At 34.1% G+C, this 24,934-nt stretch overlaps 1 protein-coding gene across 1 annotated transcript in view; it reads left to right on the plus strand.

The window, feature by feature from the left end:
- The window catches only part of LOC143231631 (E3 ubiquitin-protein ligase MARCHF6-like), a 95,285-nt gene that overhangs the window by 21,192 nt on the left and 49,159 nt on the right, over window positions 1–24,934 (plus strand). The window contains exons 6-12 of the mRNA XM_076466170.1: window positions 12,843–12,990; window positions 13,360–13,522; window positions 14,335–14,396; window positions 19,365–19,397; window positions 21,009–21,060; window positions 21,618–21,676; window positions 23,065–23,289. Coding sequence (XP_076322285.1) covers window positions 12,843–12,990; window positions 13,360–13,522; window positions 14,335–14,396; window positions 19,365–19,397; window positions 21,009–21,060; window positions 21,618–21,676; window positions 23,065–23,289 — 742 coding nt within the window. The remainder of the gene's footprint in view (window positions 1–12,842; window positions 12,991–13,359; window positions 13,523–14,334; window positions 14,397–19,364; window positions 19,398–21,008; window positions 21,061–21,617; window positions 21,677–23,064; window positions 23,290–24,934) is intronic.

Here is a 24,934-nt window from a genome sequence, read left to right on the forward strand (position 1 = left end):
CTTTATACCTGTACTAAGTGAACACCTTTATACCTGTACTAAGTGAACACCTTTATACCTGTACTAAGTGATAACACCTTTATACCTGTACTAAGTGATAACACCTTTATACCTGTACTAAGTGATAACATCTTTATACCTGTACTAAGTGATAACATCTTTATACCTGTACTAAGTGAACACCTTTATACCTGTACTAAGTGAACATCTTTATACCTGTACTAAGTGAACACCTTTATACCTGTACTAAGTGATAACATCTTTATACCTGTACTAAGTGAACACCTTTATACCTGTACTAAGTGAACACCTTTATACCCGAACTAAGTGAACACCTTTATACCCGTACTAAGTGAACACCTTTATACCCGTACTAAGTGAACACCTTTATACCCGTACTAAGTGAACACCTTTATACCCTGCATAAAGTGAACACCTTTATACCTGTACTAAGTGATAACACTTTTATACCTGTACTAAGTGATAACACCTTTATACCTGTACTAAGTGATAACATCTTTATACCTGTACTAAGTGAACACCTTTATACCTGTACTAAGTGATAACATCTTTATACCTGTACTAAGTGATAACATCTTTATACCTGTACTAAGTGAACACCTTTATACCTGTACTAAATTGAACATCTTTATACCTGTACTAAGTGAACACCTTTATACCTGTACTAAGTGATAACATCTTTATACCTGTACTAAGTGAATACCTTTATACCTGTACTAAGTGAACACCTTTATACCTGTACTAAGTGATAACATCTTTATACCTGTACTAAGTGAACACCTTTATACCCGTTGCTAAGTGAACACCTTTATACCCGTATAAGTGAACACCTTTATACCCGTACTAAGTGAACACCTTTATACCCGTACTAAGTGAACACCTTTATACCCGTACTAAGTGAACACCTTTATACCCGTACTAAGTGAACACCTTTATACCCGTACTAAGTGAACACCTTTATACCCGTACTAAGTGATAACACCTTTATACCCGTACTAAGTGATAACATCTTTATACCTGTACTAAGTGATAACATCTTTATACCTGTACTAAGTGATAACATCTTTATACCTGTACTAAGTGAACACCTTTATACCTGTACTAAGTGAACACCTTTATACCTGTACTAAGTGATAACATCTTTATACCTGTACTAAGTGATAACATCTTTATACCTGTACTAAGTGATAACATCTTTATACCTGTACTAAGTGATAACATCTTTATACCTGTACTAAGTGAACACCTTTATACCTGTACTAAGTGATAACATCTTTATACCTGTACTAAGTGAATACCTTTATACCTGTACTAAGTGAACATCTTTATACCTGTACTAAGTGATAACATCTTTATACCTGTACTAAGTGAACACCTTTATACCTGTACTAAGTGAACACCTTTATACCTGTACTAAGTGAACACCTTTATACCTGTACTAAGTGAACACCTTTATACCTGTACTAAGTGATAACATCTTTATACCTGTACTAAGTGAACACCTTTATACCTGTACTAAGTGAACACCTTTATACCTGTACTAAGGGAACACCTTTATACCTGTACTAAGGGAACACCTTTATACCTGTACTAAGTGATAACATCTTTATACCTGTACTAAGTGATAACATCTTTATACCTGTACTAAGTGAACACCTTTATACCTGTACTAAGTGAACACCTTTATACCTGTACTAAGTGAACACCTTTATACCTGTACTAAGTGAACACCTTTATACCTGTACTAAGTGAACACCTTTATACCTGTACTAAGTGAACACCTTTATACCTGTACTAAGTGAACACCTTTATACCTGTACTAAGTGATAACATCTTTATACCTGTACTAAGTGAACACCTTTATACCTGTACTAAGTGAACACCTTTATACCTGTACTAAGTGATAACACCTTTATACCTGTACTAAGTGATAACACCTTTATACCTGTACTAAGTGATAACACCTTTATACCTGTACTAAGTGATAACATCTTTATACCTGTACTAAGTGATAACATCTTTATACCTGTACTAAGTGAACACCTTTATACCTGTACTAAGTGAACATCTTTATACCTGTACTAAGTGAACACCTTTATACCTGTACTAAGTGATAACATCTTTATACCTGTACTAAGTGAACACCTTTATACCTGTACTAAGTGAACATCTTTATACCTGTACTAAGTGAACACCTTTATACCTGTACTAAGTGATAACATCTTTATACCTGTACTAAGTGAATACCTTTATACCTGTACTAAGTGAACACCTTTATACCTGTACTAAGTGATAACATCTTTATACCTGTACTAAGTGAACACCTTTATACCGTTGCTAAGTGAACACCTTTATACCGTTACTAAGTGAACACCTTTATACCGTTATTAAATGAACACCTTTATACCGTTATTAAGTGAACACCTTTATACCCGCATACTAAGTGAACACCTTTATGCCCGTACTAAGTGAACACCTTTATACCCGTACTAAGTGAACACCTTTATACCCGTACTAAGTGATAACATCTTTATACCTGTACTAAGTGATAACACCTTTATACCTGTACTAAGTGATAACACCTTTATACCTGTACTAAGTGAACACCTTTATGCCCGTTGCTCAAGTGAACACCTTTATACCCGTACTAAGTGAACACCTTTATACCCGTACTAAGTGAACACCTTTATACCTGTACTAAGTGAACACCTTTATACCTGTACTAAGTGATAACACCTTTATACCTGTACTAAGTGATAACATCTTTATACCTGTACTAAGTGATAACATCTTTATACCTGTACTAAGTGATAACATCTTTATACCTGTACTAAGTGATAACACCTTTATACCTGTACTAAGTGATAACATCTTTATACCTGTACTAAGTGATAACATCTTTATACCTGTACTAAGTGATAACATCTTTATACCTGTACTAAGTGAACATCTTTATACCTGTACTAAGTGAACACCTTTATACCTGTACTAAGTGATAACATCTTTATACCTGTACTAAGTGAACACCTTTATACCTGTACTAAGTGATAACACCTTTATACCCGTACTAAGTGATAACACCTTTATACCTGTACTAAGTGAACACCTTTATACCTGTACTAAGTGATAACATCTTTATACCTGTACTAAGTGATAACACCTTTATACCTGTACTAAGTGATAACACCTTTATACCTGTACTAAGTGAACACCTTTATACCTGTACTAAGTGATAACACCTTTATACCTGTACTAAGTGATAACACCTTTATACCCGTACTAAGTGATAACACCTTTATACCCGTACTAAGTGATAACACCTTTATACCCGTACTAAGTGATAACATCTTTATACCTGTACTAAGTGATAACACCTTTATACCCGTACTAAGTGATAACACCTTTATATTTGTACTAAGTGAACACCTTTATACCTGTACTAAGTGATAACACCTTTATACCCGTACTAAGTGATAACATCTTTATACCTGTACTAAGTGATAACACCTTTATACCTGTACTAAGTGATAACACCTTTATACCCGTACTAAGTGATAACATCTTTATACCTGTACTAAGTGATAACACCTTTATACTTGTACTAAGTGATAACACCTTTATACCCGTACTAAGTGATAACACCTTTATACCTGTACTAAGTGATAACATCTTTATACCTGTACTAAGTGAACACCTTTATACCTGTACTAAGTGAACACCTTTATACCTGTACTGAGTGATAACACCTTTATACCTGTACTAAGTGAACACCTTTATACCCGTACTAAGTGATAACATCTAACTGCGATACTCTTTACAACCCTATATCCATTTACACTCTCGTCCATAAGACATGTCCATCGAGGGTCAGTTGCACACTCTGTTTTTGTTAACCTGAAGATGGCCTGAGAAGGTTGAAACATTCTCTGCTTTATTTTAGTAAAAGTGTTAATACCCACACCAGCTGTTCTGAGATACATTTTTATTTCAAGTGAGTTTCTTGTCATTACAAACTTAAAACTTGTATACTATTAAAATATGGATTAATTAGGTAAGAGCCTATACTATAATATAAACAAAAAAAAGTTTAATAAAATTTTGTATTTAAGATGCTAAAATCTTGTGTCATGTACAGTAAAAGATATCAAAGCAGAAAGGGTTAAGATACATTTAATGTATCTATATTAATATGTATTTTTAATATCTTTAATATTTCATTACCATATCTTAAGTGTATTTTCTCTTGGATCTTAGTGTAACACCTGTTTTTTCTTTAGTTTGATTCATTTGTATTTCTTTGCTCTAATTATTACCCACATTTCTACTAAAATGTGAAATGTCTATTTGAGTTTTTTGGATGTCTTGGGCGAGTTCAGCATTTTCTGAAATCATAAACAAGGGAATGAAAACTATTAACTGAATGCCTACAACCTACTTATGATGGAAGTAGGTATACAACTCTCATGAAAGTTATTTATAAAAATTAAACCAGTTGATGAAATAGTTTTAAATTTGTCTTGCACGTTTCTAAGGTAATGTAGTTTTAGAAAAATAAAACTTTAATTTTGATATTTTTCTACTCTTTAAAATAAAACAATTGTTATTTAATGTAGTTATATGCATTCAAAATCAGAATGTTTAACAAGTAATGTGATTTTAATATTGAATGTAAAAATGTTATTTGTAATCTTACAGTTTTAAAATTTCATTTGCATCATCTATAGAACCTCCTAAATGAATATCAAATGTTTTCTACAGTGAATGTTTACATTTTATTTTCAGTTTTCTCTGTTATATCATTAGATATTGTCATCAATGTACAGTGCAATGAAATTATTATATTTAAGAAATTGAAATATTTCTTATTTCTTATTATTACTTTGTAATGTTTGTTTTTGTCCTGTGTGTAATTTCACATCTTTGTCTTTTCATTGATAGTTTATATTTAATTTTCCTTTGTAGTTTTGTCTTTTTTTCTGGATTCAGGTATACCAGCCTGTCCCTGTTAACATGATCCTATGTTTGTAATAATTATTAAAGGGCAAAGATCATCCACAAATTTTTGCTAATTCTTGCACATGAAGCCATTTTGCTGAGATATTTCCACAAGTCAAATTACATTGAGTTATATGTATGCAATCATAAAATTTTCAAGTATGCATTTATAAACACAAATTATGCATAGCTAATTAAAATATGAAGTAAAACCTAAATACAATCTAACTGTTTAACAAACTAATACATATAAGGTTAGAAACACTTGCCAAATTTTACATATACTTCAAGAGGATAATAGTCTAAGCTTTCTTTCTATCTCATGCTACAAATACATTCCCTGATAGAACTTTCTTTAGGCTATGATTGAATAGTGGAAAATCCCCTTTTACTGTCATTCAACTTCACACTATCATCTAGCAACATCCCCTATGTGTGGATCCCTGTACATGATGAGGGGACCTCTCAAGGAAGGTTCTGTTCTTTCATTTTACCTCCTCTGGGATCTAAACATCCACCCACGTGTTTGCTGTGCGTGGTAATCCGTGAAGGAGAGGAGTGGATCCTGGTGGTTGAGAGGTCCAACCCTAACACACCACTTTGGCCTTGAATTCCTGTAGTAGACGGGCAGCCTTGGGGTGGCTCTTCTTGGATCAGTCGGCTGGTCCACTTTGGCTAGGGTCAACCAAGTACCAGTGTTGGATGTTCTCAACAGGTGTTGTGGACATTGACTGATGCTGATGTTTGGGTATAGTGATCATGAAATCCTGGTGTTGCTGCAGTATCCTTGTTTGGCATTGTCATGCATCCCCTCATAGGGATCCATGGTGGGTGAGATCAGTGGACACCAAAATATTCATTTTTTTTTCCAAAAAAAATTAAATAAAATAGTGAAAAAACATTCCATTGGTAAATAACCACGTCTTGAAGATTCTGAGCAGCAATCTTTAACATCTGTAACACCTGTACCTCATTTTCTTATACTGCATTCTCTTTCAGACAAACCTTTAGGGCAAATGTCTCGCTTTTTCATTCAGAATTGATGAGAGGGACTTGCTGGGTCTCTTAAGTCAGTAAATAAGCTTCAATCTGATGACATGTTGGTGGAAACATCCACATCTCAAGACAGTGAACTCTTGATTACGAGAAAAGTGAACTCCTCTAGCATTCAAAGGTGATTGGGGATGTACCTATAAAGGGTACACCTCATGCTACTTTGAATTCATCATGAGGAGTTATTGTTGATAGGGAATTGAAGAATATCCCCGAGTCAGAGATTCTCACTGATTTCTGCAGTGAGGCGTACCTCTACTTGCAAAGATGAAATTATGATGCTGACCAGTGTCCTTATTTTAACATTTATATCATAGTGTCCACTTACCACCATCAAGGCAGGTTATCTTAACTGCTGGGTACAGCCATACATTCCAAACCCTCTCCGATGTTTCCATTGTCAGCAGTTCGGTCACTCGAAGATGTCATGTCATGGTTCCTTGACATGTGCTCATTGCAGTGGCAAGGACCACAATGCCTGTGAGTGTAAAATAGACCCTCATTATGTAAATTGCAGTCCCTCTCAAGTCTGAAAAGTCTTGACCCTCGTGGTTTAAAAAGTTGATGATTCAACTTCAACACCCATCTCTGTCCATCACATACATTCCAGCAAATCCCAAGATTCACTTTCTTTGGTATTTTCTCAGGTACAACGTCTCCCACATCAAGATGCAAAATGGTCATTCGTTCACGTCCTCAGTTGCTAGAATCCTCTTCCAACAGCAAAGATCTGCCCAATCAACCCAGGGCAGGATCCATGGAGGTCAATAGGCCCTCCTCGAATAAAGACAGTAAAGAAAAAAGATGTAAACAGAAGGGTTCTCTACCCAGTTCGCCTACACATAAATAAAAAATGGCCACCTTGTTATGATGGAATTGTCGAGGTTTACGTTCTAATCTGTGTTGCATCAAAACACTGATTGCTTCTTACCATTCTGCATATCTTTCCTTACAGGAAACATTTCTGAAACCTGCCAATACAGTCACCTTTCTGCAGTTTTCTTTGAAATAACATACTGCATGATGGATGAATGCATGGAAGAGTGGCAATGTTAGTTGATCAGCATGTGCCCAACCTGTCTTTGACACTCAATACACCATTGGAGGCTGTAACCATCCATGTATCCTTGGGTTGGGTTATAACATCACTGTTCTCTCTACCTGTTGCCAAGAGAGACCTATGATCAGTCAGGCCTTGATGCTGTCATTGAACAGCTACCATCTCCCTTTTTATTCCTGGGGAGACTTTAATGGGCATCATCCCCTCTGGGGAAGTGCTGATACTGATAGGAGAAGTTCCTCTGTAGAGCATATGCTCTCTGATCACAACCTTTCTCTTTTCAATACTGGTTCTTCTACTTATTTTCATGCACCAAGTCAGTCCTTTACTGCTTTGGATCTCTCAGTTTGCTCCCTATCACTATTTTTTCATTTTTCATGGAGGGTTAACAATAATCCACTAGGCAGTGATCATTTTTCTATAATTTTGAGAGTGACTGGCTGTGGTTGACCCCACCTGACCCACATGCCCAGGTAGAAGCTAGATCAAGAAAACTGGTACTTTTTCGCTCTCGCAGAACTTGATCCTGCCATCATCTGTAAGCCATCAATAGACGACTGTGTGGCAGCAGTGACTGACTGTGTATTATACAAGCAGTTGCTCAGTGTATTTCTGAAACCTCAACACATTTTCCATGATATCCTTGTCCATGGTGGAATCCTGCATGCTATGTCAGGAAGGCTCAAAACCGGGGCTGGGACACTTTTTATGGGTACCTCACACTCTTGCACCACATTGCTTTCCAGCAGACCCATGCTTATGCTCAGTGGGTAAGATGTCAAAGCCAGAAAGAATCTTGGATTAGGTTCACAACCAGCGTATCTTCTACCACCAGTAGATTCGAAAGGTCAGTGGGCAGTATAATTCTGTCCCTCTCTCAATCTTGCTCTATGATGGCCATGGTGTAGCTGATACCTGGAGCAGCACCGATACTCCAGGTGAAAGCTTTTGCCAGGTATCTAGCACTTCTGCTTCTTTCTCCACCTTCTTAGCCATTAACACTCGGGCAGAGTTATCACCTCTTTCCTCTCAAGCTGATTGTCTCTATGACTATAATCATCCCTTTATACTGGTGGAACTCAAACTGGCAGTACATCAGTTGGACCTGATGATGTACACTATGAAATGCTGTGCCATCTATGTTCTGCTTCTCTTGCTATTCTTCTTATTGTTTTTAATTGGATCTGGCAGGAGAATGTTTTTCCTGAAGCTTAGCTCCAGGCTATTGTCCTACCCTTCTCTGAGCCTGGGAAGGATTCCAAGATTCCTTCAAACTATCGTCCAGTTGCTTTGACGAGCTGTCTCTGTAAGACCTTAGAGGGGATGGTTAATGCTCATCTTGTTTGGTTCCTCAAATCAACTAACCTCCTCTCGCCCACTTAGTGTGGGTTCCAATGACAGCGCTCCACCATAGACCACCTGATTCGACTTAAAACTCCAATCACAGGAGCCTTTCTCAAATGACAACATCTTGTATCAATATTTGACATTAAGAAATCTTATGATACAACATGGAGGTATGGCATTTTGCAAGATCTCCATGTACATGGGTTACATGGTCATTTGCCCATTTTTTATTAAATTTTTTATAAAGGACAGGAGATTCCAAGTTCATGTGGGTTCAACACTTTCCAGTTCTTTTCTACAGGAACTTGAAGTCAGGGCTGTGTTTTGAGTGTCACGATTTTCAGTATAAAGATTAATGCCATCACTTAACAACTCCCTCTTACTGTTGCAAATGGGCTTTATGTTGATGACTTTCACATCTCCTGTCAGTCATCGAACATGAGGTATATTGAGCGGCAGCTACAGACTTCCCTCAATCATTTACTGAAGTGGACCACGGCAAACGGCTTTAACTTCTCTCTCTCTCTGTTTGCATGCACTTTTGCCACTAACGGGGTATTCACCCTGATCCTCAACTCCATATTGGCAAAGTTGTGCTGCCTGTGGTTCCTGAGACCAAGTTCTTGGGGCTTATATTTGACTGTAAGCTGACCTTTATACCACACATCAAACAGCTATGGGTCAAATGTACAAGAGCACTGAACATCCTCCATGTCCTCTCTTCCACCACTTAAGGAGTAGATCAATGTTCTATGCTAAAGACATATCGTGCTCCTATTCATTCGAAACTCGACTATGGATCACTATTTAATGGCTCTGCCAGGACTTTGGCCTTAAAGATGCTGGACCCCTTCATCATTAAAAACTTCAGATTTGCACTGGGGCTTTCCGCACTTCCCCAGTTCAGAGCTTATACATCGAGTCTCATGAACATTCTTGGGACCTCTGCCGTTTGCAACTGTCTTTACTATACGCTTCAAAACTTCATTCCTTACCAGAACATCCCACCTGAGGTTGTATTTTCCTTTCTTGGTGGGCCATACTTTTTTCAGAACAGACGATTTGCCATTGCTTCTTTTGGTCTTCATGTCCAGGCACATTTGGATGAATTAGGTCTGTCCTTGGATAACATTGCTGTATCCACTGGTCAGCCTATCCCACCATGGCTTTTTACAGTCCCCAAATGTGACTTTATGTCATTTGAGAAAAGCAGACGCTACTGATTGGAAATACTATCTGTTATTTGCTGAACATCTCTCAAACTGTCCTTCCATTCCTGTTTGTACAGATGGTTCAAAATGAGGTGATTGTGTGGGCTCATGGTTTGTTGTGGTTCAGTGGTTGTATGCAGAATCCCCCTCTACAGCTTTTGTGTTCTTTGCTGAACTGTATTCCATTTCTCTTGCCCTGGATCACAGAGAAGCTAAGCAGTACTCAAACTGCGCTATTTATACTGACTCGCTTAGCTCTCTGTTGGCCCTGGAATCGCTTCATGTTAGTTCACATCCTATTCTCGCAAATATTCAAAATCGACTGGCCCATTTCGTTTTAACATCTACTTCTATTCAGTTTTTCTGGAATCTGGGCCATGTTGGTATTTGCGGGGAACAAGCTCACCAACACCGCAGCTTAATCTATATGCTTTCGCATTATCACCTCTGTGTCTGTTCCATACATGGACTATAGTCCTGTATTCGAGGCTCGGCTACGTGCCAGCTGGCAGTTGAATTGGAGTGAGCAAAGTGAAAAATACTTTTCCAAATAAAACTCTATATTGGACTTTGGACATCTTGCTTCCATAAGGATAGAAAAGAGGAAGTTGTTCTAACTAGAGTACGCATTGGTCACAGTTTTTTAACTCATTGTTTTCTTTTATCTGGAACTGATGCACCAATGTGTAGTCTGTGTAACACTCAGGTCACAATAAGCCACATTTTACTTTCTTGCCTTTGTTATGACTCTCAACGACAGCACTGTTTTAAATGTGTTCTGTACCAAGGGTAGTCCATTACATTAGACAGTGTTAGTGATGATAGTGACTCTGTTCACCTTGGAAATGTTTTTAGTTTTTTAAAGGCCATTAATCTTTTTAATGCCATTTAAGTTTTTTAATTTATACATTAGACATTTTAAGAATCAGTCCATTGTGTTTGATTTGAAATTAGAAAATGACCGTAATGTCAAAATATTCAAAACCAGGACTGGAAAGCCAACTTCAGGTGAATGAAGCTACTGTTTGAACTACCCATTAGTCATCCTGACAAGTTATTATTAAAATGTTGCTACAAGTCTTTTAAAACTTATATTACTTCAATTTTTTGAAAATGGCCATAACATCAAATAACTCGGAACCAGAACTGGAAAGGTCAACTTCAGGTGACTGATGGTGGTTCTTGTACTTACCTGTTAGTCTTCCTGGCGAGTTATGATAATTACAGTTATGCTTCAGAAAGTTCTTTATAACTTGTATTACTGTAGTTTCTCTTAACGTTATAGACTAGATGTAAACATTGGTTTTATGCTATTTATGTTGTTTTTTTACACTTTTTGTTTTACCTTAATTTCCTTTTATGAATTTTACTAAATTTACTTTAATTTTAACTTTTTACTGGATGTTTGGCACAGATAGCTTATATGCTTTGTGTCATAAAACACTAAATCAACCAACCTAGCAACCCAGCTTTAACTATGCAGGTGGGCATTGCTGACCTTAAGTTTAGACATATTAGAATGTAAAACCACTTTTGAGTATTTCTTGGAAATTTTCTAGATAGTAATTAAGGACTGATGGAACTTCAATTTGACCTTGTATGCTGACAGTCTTTATTCTCAAAGTATTGTATGTAATAGCTCGCAAAGTTTAGACTTGTAAATGCAAGCAGATCATGCGACAGTGAAATCTAAAGGTTTAATTGCTGTTTTAGATCATTCTGTCTAAAATAGAATAAAACTTAGGTAATATAAATCCTAAAGTTATGATGTGTTTGATGATAGTAATTTCAATAAAATACATTCATATTAAAGTGGTTAAGTTAAATTTTGAATACAACTCAGTAAATGTACCAGAAGGGTTTAAAAATGTAACATTGACAAATGGTCAAGGCTGACAGAAGATAACCTTGTTATGTTTTGTGTAAACCTATAATTCTATTATTTTCATAAATGTTGACATTTCTTTGAACAATTTAAAAATTAACCATTCCCCTTTCTCCTGTTCCTTTCTTTTCCTTTACCACTTTTATTTTAGGGTCTCCTGTTAGTTAAATAACAATAAGTACTAGATGTGAGAGAAGTATATATTCTGATTGAATATTGCTCTACCCAGTGACGTAAATGGATATTAATTTTGCTTTGAATGGAATGATCAGATAGCATTTTCATGAATGGACTATATCTCAGTATTATGCAGGCATGACACTACTTGCACTACTGATGCTTTCTGCTAGATTCTAGAATTGTTCTTGTCTGTATTTATTAGTGAGAATCCCTGCTGTCATAACAGTCATAGTACAAATAATTATTATGTAGTTCAAATAAATATACTAAATTGTTGTGCAACCACATGTAGTGACAGTAACAATTACAAGTCATACAATAGGGGATGGGAGTTGTAAAGCACTGTCTGATGCCACTTTGTGCTGTATCCAATTGAAGGGCATGCTATGGCTTCTAATCACTGGTGTGTCTTATCTGGTGACTTTGGTTTCTTGCACTTATGCATATATACTTGTATAATAGTAATCAAAACGTAAAAATATTCAAAAGTACCACGAAAAATTCATCAGTAAAGATAAATTAGCATTTAGCATAATAAACGATGCTAAGTCAGTGCTGTCTGGTGTTTACTACCCTATTTTTCACAGCATTTGCAAGCAATATACTTCCATGGTGTTTAATCCTTACTGATAGGCTGAACAGTCTTTGCTGCACCAGTCATCATGGACAACACATGTAATCAGTATTTCCACACTCACTGCAGTTTTGAAAAAAGCAGTGACATAACATATCATTTAGACAAAATATATCCATTACTGTCTGCAGCGTTTGTTTCTCTTAGTAATGGATGAGATTACACATTTTTATATTGACTAAAACACTATTTTTTAATTCTCCCAAGACTGGTTTATCTGAACGCACCACCGTCTGAGAGGTTTTATTGAGTTTTCCTTGTGAAATGATCCATAATGACTCAGTTAGATCCTTTTCAGTGTTATAATTTGATAATAGTTTTTGTAATGTCAGGAACATATTTTCTTATTATCAGTCTAATCCTTCTAAATAATGCTTTTTATTCTAAAGATCTAGTTTGATACAGTGAGAGCCAAATGAACATTTTCCTTTGTAATTATGTGTTCACATATTTCAGTGAGAACCTGATTGCAGACAGCTTCTATGGCTGCTGTGTAGTGACATGCACACTGTGTGCCTTTATTAGCTTGGTATGGCTAAGAGAACAGATACTTCATGGTGGAGGACCCGAATGGTTAGAACAAGAACAAGATCCACCGTTAATGGTAAGATACTATGATGAGGTGAAATGCTATAATTGGAGATGGTTATTTCCAACAGTTCATTATCTTTTTTTGTGGAATAAGATATTTTGTTCTGCTTACCTTTGTGAGAGTTTGTAGTAAAGAGGTTTTGCATTTGCGGATCATTTTGAAATTTGATGTACTGGTTTGTGTACTACCAACAGAATACATGTACATTTAGGTTAATATACTTGCTAAATCTGTATTGTTAACATTTTGTTAATGTGTTATATATTCAAGATGATGATAATGTTTTGCTTTATAAGTCTTTAGCAGATCTTTAAAAATTATACTTTTGTTGTATAGTATATACAGTAGAGTGTTCTATTGTGTGAAACTTTTTCTTTGTAGCCACAGCCACTAGCTGTAGCAGATGGTGATCTTGTACTTGTCCCAGCGAACAATAACGTTAATGATCAACAACTTCCACCTGTAGAGGGCGCTGCTGAAGTAGATGCTGATGAGGCAGATGGTCCAGATCTTGAAGTAAATGATGGAAATAATGGCGCTCAAGGTGTGTTTGAAAAGAAAACAAACAAGAAAACAGTGACCGTGTGCTGTTTTAATATATCAAATTTACTTTGGGTTGACTGAAAACATGAATTCTGATACAAATGTTTCTGTGACTTTAAGATGTTAAATCTTAAACTTTGGCATGATTTAAGAAGCTGTAATTCTTTGTCAAAGTTAAATGATTTGTAATAAAAAAATTTTCATGTTAGAATTTATTATTTTAACATTTCTGGATCTATATAGATAAGCATTCTGTTGAGGTAATGTTATTTAATATATTAATTAAACTATAGCAAAGTTAATATGCCTTTAGAGTTGTGTCCTGTGTTAACATATTTTTTACATGATAAAATATGTTCTAGGGTAGTGTGTTGTTAACCTATTTTATAAATTATAACAATGCTGATATCCTTTAAAGCTAGTGCAACATATGTTGTTAATGTTTGTTAGAAAATACCTAATTAATATGCTTCTGAGCTAGTTTATAAGTTTTCCCTATAAAATGTAACACAGTGACACACTATACAAAGTAAACCAAGACTATATTAATAATATATTGTTATACTACATTCCGATAAGCAAGTGGTTGAATGCTTCATTACTTTACTTTAGAGAAGAAGGCCTACGATTGCTATTTGTATATCTGTGGTTTGACTTTCTTCATGAATTAGGTTAAATAAAATGTTTTAAATTAATTGTGTATCTGTTGAAAAACTTTGTTATAGTTTTGAACTTGTAACAATTATGTTATTTTTTTGCATTGAAATATACTTAATTTTCCCTCTTGAAACTAAATATTTATCAAATTTACAGATGATAACAACTGGAATCCGATTGAGTGGGACAGGGCTGCCGAAGAGCTGACTTGGGAACGTGTGAGTATTTCTTTGTCATGTTTCACTCAGGTTATATGTGGATATGTTAAACTGTATGAGATGTTGAACAAATGTAAGTGAAATGGGCAATAACAGCCTAGTTCAACATGACGTTTTGGTGAAAGCCTCTCAAGACATCGTTCTTTCCCATCTGTACTATTTTTAGTCCTCTTAGCCATACCCACAAGTGTTTATTGTGCTAGGCAGTTGCTACCCATGTCACCTTTGTTTGTTGATCATGAAGACTCTGCCTAAATCATCTATGAAAAACACATAAGGACTGTATTAGATGTTACTTCTTAGGCAAAGAAAATATATCTACTTGCATATTAAATTACTAAAATATATGGTGTTCCTGAATGTAGGGAGGTAGAAATGGAAGTATGAAAAAATAATAGTTTAATCAACAGTTGTTATTGGGTTATTGTTTGCATTGATGTCTATTGTGTTGTCAAGTAGTGGAAATTTAATTATTTATTGTTTTAATTTTATTAAAAACACAGTACTGTGCAAAAGTTTTAAGACGAAGTCAAAACGTAGATTATAGGATATTTTCAAAGAACAATGGAAGATAAATCACACGTGAAACATCAACACTTTAATAATTTTCATGTTTAGTGCAACAGAAGCTCAGTGGAAATGATTGAATTTAGCAAAGAGTTAATATTTTATGTGCCCTTCTTATGCTTAAATACATACACTCCCATAAAGTTTCTTTGGAAGTAACTTTTGACTTGTCAAGTTTTTGATCTATCAAATCCCAGATATGCATAATTGGTTTGAGATCAGGGCTCTGCGGGGGCCATTGTATCATTTGAATGACTCCACTACTTTCTTTCTTAGCTTTGAAATTTCTGCACAAGTTGGATGAATGTTTGGAATCATAATCTTTTTGGTAGTAGAATCCTTTACCTTTAATATGCAAATAACTGGGTGTATATACCCTGATGATACTTGCTCTGGTCCATTATTTCATTTATTTTGCATATATCTTGCATTGCCTCAGCATAAAAACAACCCCAAACTATCACACTGCTTCATGGTAGGTGCTATGCATTGAAGTATCTTTTACCTTTCTTCTGCTGGTCGTACAACCTGTGCTTTGAACTAAATATTTCAAGCTTGGACTCATCTGTCCATAACACCCTTTTCCAATCATCAAGAGTCCAAGTTAGGTACTTTTTAACAAATTTCAGTCTCTTGACAATATTCGGTTATTGTAATTAAAGGTTTTTTTAACTGATACACAACCAAATTTTCCATTCTTATTGATTCTTCATACTGCTAATCTTCACGCTTTTCTGTTATTTGTTACATGGTCGTTTATCTCATGCTTGAGATCAGTGGCAGTCTTCCTTCTGTTCCAAAGGCTGCATAAGTAAAGATACTTGACAACAGTGTCATTGAGAGTACGTGTTTTGCCTCTTGCTTTCTTGTATTAAAATTTATCTTTGTCTCACAATATAGGATGTACTTCACAGTGTTGGGAAGCATTTCAAATTTGCAGCACTTTGTCAGAGTCCAACCAGCATCACTTAAAGCTTTTATGTAAACTCTCTGCTCTACTGACATTTGTTTATGCTGTTTGGGCCGTGACATGACAAAACTTTATATGTAGTGTTAAACACTGGTTTTAGCAAGGTTTGTTTGTGGAGTGCTATTGAACTGATTTATTCTAGCATATACTGATATCACATGCTAGCTTCTCTTTGTATAGTTAAGACACTATATGACAGTTATTTCAGACAAAAAATTTGACTAGTATATTCATTCAAGCAGAACTCTTATGATATGCCTTTGTTACAAGTGTGTTGGATTTCTAAAATTATGACAAGTATTCTTACCCTGGCTTATTTATTTGTCAACATGGATCAGTGAAATATTACCATAATGTTGAAATTTATATTCTGTAATGGCATGGAGGAATTTAACCCATCAAATGACAAAATATTAGTTTTGTCCTGACACCTTTGCACAGAACTGTATGTACAAATTTCATGTAAGTAGTGAATGAATATGAGTATGAATAACTTATGTTTAACCCTTAAGTGAAGTAAGGATAAGTAGATATTTACAGAACAAATATGCAACTTAGTTAACTTATCCCATGACATCAGAAAACAAGTCACAATGAGTCCCACGTAAAAGAGAATAATTAGAACATTAGACTTGTAAAAGTGCCATGACTAACATCTGATTTTAATTCCACAGGTTTGAATTGGTTTTATTGTATTCAAATTTAACATGTTCTACAAAAATCCCTGTGCACTGAATTAGAAAATAACCATTTTTCTCTACCACTTACAGATTTTTCACAAAATGTTGTATGTACTTTTAAACAAATTAATCATTTTCTTTGAAATTTGGTCACATTCTATTATGCTTAAAATGTTGACAAACACTGGCTATAGATTATCTAGACCAATTGTGACGTGAGAGTGTTATCAATCATTCTAGAACCCATGAGAAATGCACCACTAGTATGTAAACTCTTAAATGGCCATATTTCTGGAAAGTATTTGTTTGTGTGTACACTTTGACATTATTTTTCTCTTTTTAATGTTATTTATTCTTCTCTGTGGCATCAGCAACTTGTGTTAATGACCTAAACATATCCTGGTATGTTTGTAGCAAGTTTGTTGTAAAAAAACAAAGGCAAAACATTATAGAATTTGTCAAAAAAGCATGTTACATGTATTTTGGAATAAAACATGGAGACCAAGACAAATCATGGGCTCTGCATAAAGTTTACACTATTTGTGTTGAAGAGTTGAGACAATAGACTTAAAGGTAAGAAAAAGTCTTTGCCTTTTGGAATTCCATTGGTCTGACATGAGTCTGGAAATAACAGAGATGACTGCTATTTTTGTTTTCATAACATGGAATGCCACAGCACTTGAAATAAAAATGAAATTGCTTATCTAAGCCTTCAGTCTGCTGTATAAGTCCTGTTGCTCATGTACCTGATGTACCTATACCTACTCCACCTGAGTCTCTTGATAGTTTCATCTGAATCTGATGTACATACAAATAAAGATGGGGATTGTTTTCAACCTGAAATGTCTGTTGAACCACAACATTTCACATAGGATGAACCTAATGATTTAGTAAGAGATGTGGTCCTTCCAAAGGATTCTTCAATGATTTTGGGGTCCAGACTTTGGGCTAAGAACTTGCTTTCTCCAAGAACATCATTTTATTGGAATATAGATTGTGAGAAGGAGTTTATACAATACACTTTACAAGTAGGTTCACTGGTTTATTACAGTGGATTACTAGTAGCTGCAGTCTGTGAACCAAGTGAGTGGTAATTGTTCATTAATTCCTCCAAAAGATGTGTAAAAGGTATTCTCTTTCACAGTGGCATAACATATATGCATCTTTTCATATTTCTAATTCTGTTTAATTGAATGAAATCTATGAAAATATTGTACTTGTTAATAAAGTTAAATACAAAGAACATGGTTAACTACTTTGTGAACATTTAAAAGTCCTTTGAATGATGTTGGGTCATCATTCTAGTTACACAAAGTTTTAATGTTTTTTGTGTGAATGGGACAGCAGAGCATGAAATCAGCACTAGATAAAAAGCAATGGCCATGCAGAATCAACCTGATACAGAAAGTCCTGTTTTCTCCGCTTACATAAAACTGGGCTTGGTGAAGCTAGAAAAAATGGCAACTGTTTCAAAGTATCTATGTGAACAGTTTCCAGCTGTTTCAGATGTTAAATGTAAAGAAAGGGTTTTTGTTAGGCCTTGGATTAGGAACTTGACTTTGGATGAACAGTTTGAAAAGACAGTGAAGAACAGTAAAAATGAAGCATTGATTTCCTTCAAAGATAATATTGACAAATTTTAAGGAAACAACAAGGACTCAAATTATGAAAATATTGTGAATAACATGTTAATTCAAAGATATGGATGATAATATGAGCTTGAAAGTTCATTTCTTACACTCACATATTGACTATTTTCCTGAAAATATTGGTGCCATCAGGAAAGAACAAGGGGAAAGGTTTTGTCAAGACATCAAGGAAAAGGAGAGGAGATATCAAGGAAGGTGGAACACCAGCAAGATGGCTGATTACTGCTGTTCATTGAAATGAGATGCTCCAGATGCAAGACATAAAGACCACAGCAGTTTTTGGACATAGATTTAACAAAAAAAATGAGGATGTATATTCATATGATATCAACTTTCTTCTCCTTTTCTTCAGTTTGTTTGCAATTTTCTTAAACAAAATAATAAAAAATGTTCATAGTAGTAAAAATAATAATTTTGTCTAAGTAAGAGTTTTTTTCTTTCTTATTTGTAAAAAAAAAGTCCATATGTGACAGAGCAAAATGAATATTATTTTTGAAATCTTCATAGCTGAATTATGGTAAATCCATTATTAAATCCAAATCAATGCAGTTTACATTTACAGGCCTATGTTCTTAATAAGTTCAACCTAGTCAGACTTACATATTAAAGCTATACCAAAACTGGCATCTGATTTCAATTCTAAACAAGCAAAAAATAAGTGTGTAATCACTAAATATGGTCTACAAGGTTGATGATGATATAAGAATGCTGTTTATGAAGTAATCTTTAGCAGATGTTCTAATATGTGTATTAGAAAAATATGCCAACCAATACATGATATATTTGAACGTGTATGTAACATCCAGTATATCAATACTAATAATGTTAGTACTGAAAATTATTATAAAGAACATGAGATACCAAAAACAGATAACATTTAATTGAATGTATAAATTGAAAAAGATTAAAGAATCCACTTTAATTGAGAAAAGTAAACCTAAACTGAATAAAGGTGTAGTAGTTTCTAATGTAGTGATTTTAATATATTCAAATTATCTAAGTGAGCAGAAAATAACAATAGAGAAGAAAATCACCTGTAAAAATGTATGTTAAATATAACAATAAAACTTTTATAATGATAGTAATCTTTTCTTGCATTTAGCTTCTTGGGCTTGATGGTTCCCTGGTGTTTTTGGTAAGAATTTTCTTCTAACTTCTAATTTTATCAACAAGAATTGTATTTGTTAACATAAAAACCACGAACTTTTGCAAACATTTTGCTGAGTTTGTTTAAATTTCTTTTAACTACATTTATAAGATTTATTTGAATCTCATTATAATAGTTATGGATACTAGATTTTCAAAATGGTATATCACAATATTATTTTTGCTCCAGTATCTTAAGGAAGTTATTCCCATGTGCTGTACTAAAGATTATAACGTGTGTATTACTAAGAAGTAAAACACTTGTATTTTATTAAAATGGTTTCCATTATCTTGATTACCAAATAGAAAATGATAATTTGTAACTGTTTAATATTTATACTCAAGACATAGAAAAACAGGCACTAAATAAAAACATGGAATTTATTTAACACTAACTGGACTACCTGTCTCCTGAACAAAAGTTGTACTAACTGGAGTACCTGTCTCCTGAACAAAAGTTGTACTAACTGGAGTACCTGTCTCCTGAACAAAAGTTGTACTAACTGGAGTACCTGTCTCCTGAACAAAAGTTGTACTAACTGGAGTACCTGTCTCCTGAACAAAAGTTGTACTAACTGGGTACCTGTCTCCTGAACAAAGTTGTACTAACTGGAGTACCTGTCTCCTGAACAAAAGTTGTACTAACTGGAGTACCTGTCTCCTGAACAAAGTTGTACTAACTGGAGTATCTGTCTCCTGAACAAAAGTTGTACTAACTGGGTACCTGTCTCCTGAACAAAAGTTGTACTAACTGGAGTACCTGTCTCCTGAACAAAGTTGTACTAACTGGTACCTGTCTCCTGAACAAAAGTTGTACTAACTGGAGTACCTGTCTCCTGAACAAAAGTTGTACTAACTGGAGTACCTGTCTCCTGAACAAAAGTTGTACTAACTGGAGTACCTGTCTCCTGAACAAAAGTTGTACTAACTGGGTACCTGTCTCCTGAACAAAGTTGTACTAACTGGAGTACCTGTCTCCTGAACAAAAGTTGTACTAACTGGAGTACCTGTCTCCTGAACAAAAGTTGTACTAACTGGAGTACCTGTTTCCTGATCAAAAGTTGTACTAACTGGAGTACCTGTCTCCTGAACAAAAGTTGTACTAACTGGAGTACCTGTCTCCTGAACAAAAGTTGTACTAACTGGAGTACCTGTTTCCTGATCAAAAGTTGTGTAAATTTATGATTAATGAAAGGTTATCTGAGGACATGAAAAGTTAATTACCTTATATGTTATTGTAGAAATGCAATAAAAAAACTGAAGAACATAAAATGTGAAACCACAGTATTGCATGTATCTTCCCTTTGGACCCAACAAACTTTTACGTTAAATTTGGTGAAAATCCATCAAGACGAGTTGAGGCAATGCCAAAAAGTGCAAAAATGGCTATAAAAACTGAAAAATTGTAGGTGTGTCCCCATGGACCCAGTGAGTCCATAACAACTGTGAAGTAATTATAATTACATGGACATACAACAGACAGCACTATTGTATTTACATAAATTTAGGTTACGGAATACTAAACATTTTCTGTCTTATCTAGTTTTTGTAAAGTTACAAAAATTGCAATGTAAGTCTGTAACTTTGTGTAATCTTACAGGAACATGTGTTTTGGGTGGTGTCTCTCAACACTTTGTTTATCCTTGTATTTGGTAAGTATTAAGAAGTTTGTTCTGAATAAAACTGATAAAGTTCAATGTGACATAGGCTATAGAATTGTTTAAATATTCAAATTGTGTATGTATACTAAAAACCTGATTTGAGATAATTTTAAAATACCAAATGTTATTATAGGCTTGTTTTACATTTTAGAAGCAAATGTGTTAATGTTTTATGATCATAGGTGAAGAACTTGAGCAGTATATTTTGCTATACACGTCATGTGTTATCTTTTTCTTGAGTCTAGTTGTTTGGAAAAAGTTTAATTTGAAATAATAAATAATAGTTTGAACATTTTATTGTGGAAAAATAGGAAGTATATAGGTAAACAAAACTGATACCTTCTGTATCATGTGAATTAATCAGTTTAAAGAAAGCAAAACTACATTAGAGTCAGCCTGACAGTGTGCCATGTCTTATATTAGAAGTGAATTCTTTCTGGGCAGTTTGCATACAACGTTGCATTTTAGATGAAGTTGAAACTGAAAAAATTTAGCACTTGAGTTTTTGTAGAAAGAAAGTAAATCACTTTTTATTCTTCCCCCAACAGCTTTTTGTCCCTATCATATTGGGCATTTTACCTTGGTTGGATTTAGGTTAAAGGATTATGTAAGTATTTTTGAGATAAGTTTAAACATATAACACATCTAGTCTCAGAATGTTTAGACATTATAGAATGTAAAATCTTGTATAAGTTTTTATATCATTAAAAGATTAAAATTAATATCCAAATAATATTTTTAAACTAAAAAAAATACTCTTCAGTTCTGTATTGAGCTATAATAACTAAAGCTAGGCTTAATAGAAAACAAAAATTTATACATAGAAAAGTATGAAACAAATGTGAAACTAGCTATTAATAACAAAGTAGGCTTAGCAACACTATATAGACAGAAAAGTAAGAAAACAAAATTTAAAATGGTGGAACTTTATACTGAATTTATAATATAACACACAATAGGCAAAAGTATGAAATAAGAAACTTGTGGTGTTTTATATTAAACTTATGATAACAGAAAGTCGGTTTGACAAAAACAATTATATATGCAGAAAATTATGAAATGAACATGAAACCAGTTGTTTTTGTATTGAGCTTATAATAATGGAAAGTAGGCTTGAAAACAATATATATAGAAAAATATAAAACAATAAAAAGTATATACATTTAAGATGGAAAGTATGTGACTACGCCTCATAGTTCTGTAAGGACCATCACCACTACTTGAAGGCAGTTCAAGGAGTGATGTATGTTTCTTGTGTATTGTTTTTCAGAGAAACTCGTGCAATGTTTAAAAATGTTTTGTAAAACTATAACTGGAACGCAGATTTATTTATTTCATAGTTGCTTATATCGTGTCTTCGACATTTCATGTGAAAAGATATATTCGCCGTTTGCAATTATTGATAGAGGATTTGAATAGAACTGATTGCTATATTGGAATAGTTGAACATGTTTCTTATGTAGTGTAAAAAATGTTCAACTATTCCAATTCCTTTTAAGGGAAAGTTCAATTGAAATGTACTTTAAAACATTTAAGTACTTGCTCAGTGCACACTTAAAACCATACAAGTCATTAAAAAAATATCTGTTACATTATCCATATAATTACTATATGTGGCTAAAATGAAATATTTCATTTATGGAAATGGAAATGATGCAAAAAAAGACAAATAAGTTAATTTTTGCTTGTTTCAGCTCTTTATGTTGTATGCTTTTGTTATTCATTATATATCTTTGAACTTGTGATTAAATTTTATGCAAGTTAAGTACACTTTTTTTCTATAAGTGTATTGTATCAGTTGTTAATTTATATTGAAGGTAGCTTAGTTCTTATTTTCCGTAAAAAGATTGTGTGACATTTAATGAGGTCTATTTTATTATCCTACATCAGTAAAACTTATTAAATTTTGTGTAAAGTTAACTTTTCTTGAACCTGTAAGAGAAGCTTATTTGTAGTTTTGATTTTACCCATGTAAACAATTGAATAATATTACAGGTGACTGCATCTCAGTTTGAAGGTTTACTAACGACCTTAAGTGGCTATGTAGTTATTGGTATTGTGCTTATTCTTCTTCATGGAGTAGCATCTCTTGTGAAGCTTAGAAAAACCAAACAACTGCTGGGACTCTGTTATGTTGTTGTCAAGGTTTCTCTCCTGTCTGTGCTGGAAATTGGTGTATTCCCTCTAATGTGTGGGTGGTGGTTGGACATCTGTTCTCTTGTAAGTAGAATTATGACAAGTGTATTTGTTAGATAGTTAAGAAATAAAACTTTCTTTGTTATCAGTAGTGTTTGCTTTTCAGTTATTGTCATTTTATGAACATGCATACACATTATATTCTGTTCTCTGTCTCCTCAGCAGCACATATTTTGTCTTCCAAATCCATTTATACAAAATTACATTTTGCTAAAAGTGTCTTGCATTTGCTACAGTTTTTGTACCATTTCATGTTCACTGAGTGATTTCTTCAGATAAAGTTGCTGCAGACATTTCAGGCTATTTTGGTTTCTCCCTTTTATATATAGCAGAACTTGCATTTTTTATCACTGTTGGTCACTAATCTGAGCTTCATGTTATTCTTGTTTGTTGCAGACTTTTGTCCATAACATTTGCAACATTTGATAAATAAATTCATTTATGCGTATGGCTGTCCCAAAATTTGATACAAAAACTGGTCTATGCTGTTGGCTCTCCAGAACTTAAAATGTCATTTAGTTTTACACCAGTTTGCTGTGATCAGTTTTTGTTTTTTTCTTAACAAGAAGTTACAGTTACAAGTGCCTTTGTCTGATTTATGCTACAATTTTTAATTTATGATTTTAATATTATTGAAGAATTAAAATAGGTTAAGAGACTTCCAAATGCTGGTAGAAATCAGTGATAAGATTATGTTCACAACAACTATTTGTATATATAAATATAACACTGTGGTCCAATAACCATAGCTACCAGTGTGGAGTATATGTACCATGACCCCTTTATTCCAATCCTGAGTTGTGGAATCTCGGCTATCTCACTGAGGGTGGTGGCCAATACTGATGATTACCCATATTCTATTCCACTTCTGACACATAAACTATGTTCAAGATGAAAAGCATATGTTTTCTGTATGTTTCACGCCTTCACCAGACTACTACAGCTAGAATCTCATATTGAGGAGGTGGAGAGTTGCCTTAGAAGTTAACATTTCTTAAACGGAAAATGTAATTCAAATAATAGTAGGTTGTTCAGAAAATAATGGTGGATTTCACTTCTGTGATTTAACATGCACATTTTGAAAAAGAGGGATTGCTTTATGTTGTGACTTTGCATACTATTGGAAGCTTGAATACGTCATCATTACATCAATTTGCATACTATGGGAAGCTTGAATACGTCATCATTACATCAATTTGCATACTATGGGAAGCTTGAATACGTCATCATTACATCAATTTGCATACTATGGGAAGCTTGAATACGTCATCATTACATCAATTTGCATACTATGGGAAGCTTGAATACGTCATCATTACATCAGTTTGCATACTATGGGAAGCTTGAATATGTCATCATTACATCAATTTGCATACTATGGGAAGCTTGAATATGTCATCATTACATCAATTTGCATACTATGGGAAGCTTGAATATGTCATCATTACATCAATTTGCATACTATGGGAAGCTTGAATACGTCATCATTACATCAGTTTGCATACTATGGGAAGCTTGAATCGTCATCATTACATCAGTTTGCATACTATGGGAAGCTTGAATATGTCATCATTACATCAATTTGCATACCTATGGGAAGCTTGAATCGTCATCATTACATCAGTTTGCATACTATGGGAAGCTTGAATATGTCATCATTACATCAATT

The sequence above is a fragment of the Tachypleus tridentatus genome, chromosome 11 (genome assembly GCF_004210375.1).
Source record: "Tachypleus tridentatus isolate NWPU-2018 chromosome 11, ASM421037v1, whole genome shotgun sequence".
Lineage (NCBI taxonomy): Eukaryota > Metazoa > Arthropoda > Merostomata > Xiphosura > Limulidae > Tachypleus > Tachypleus tridentatus.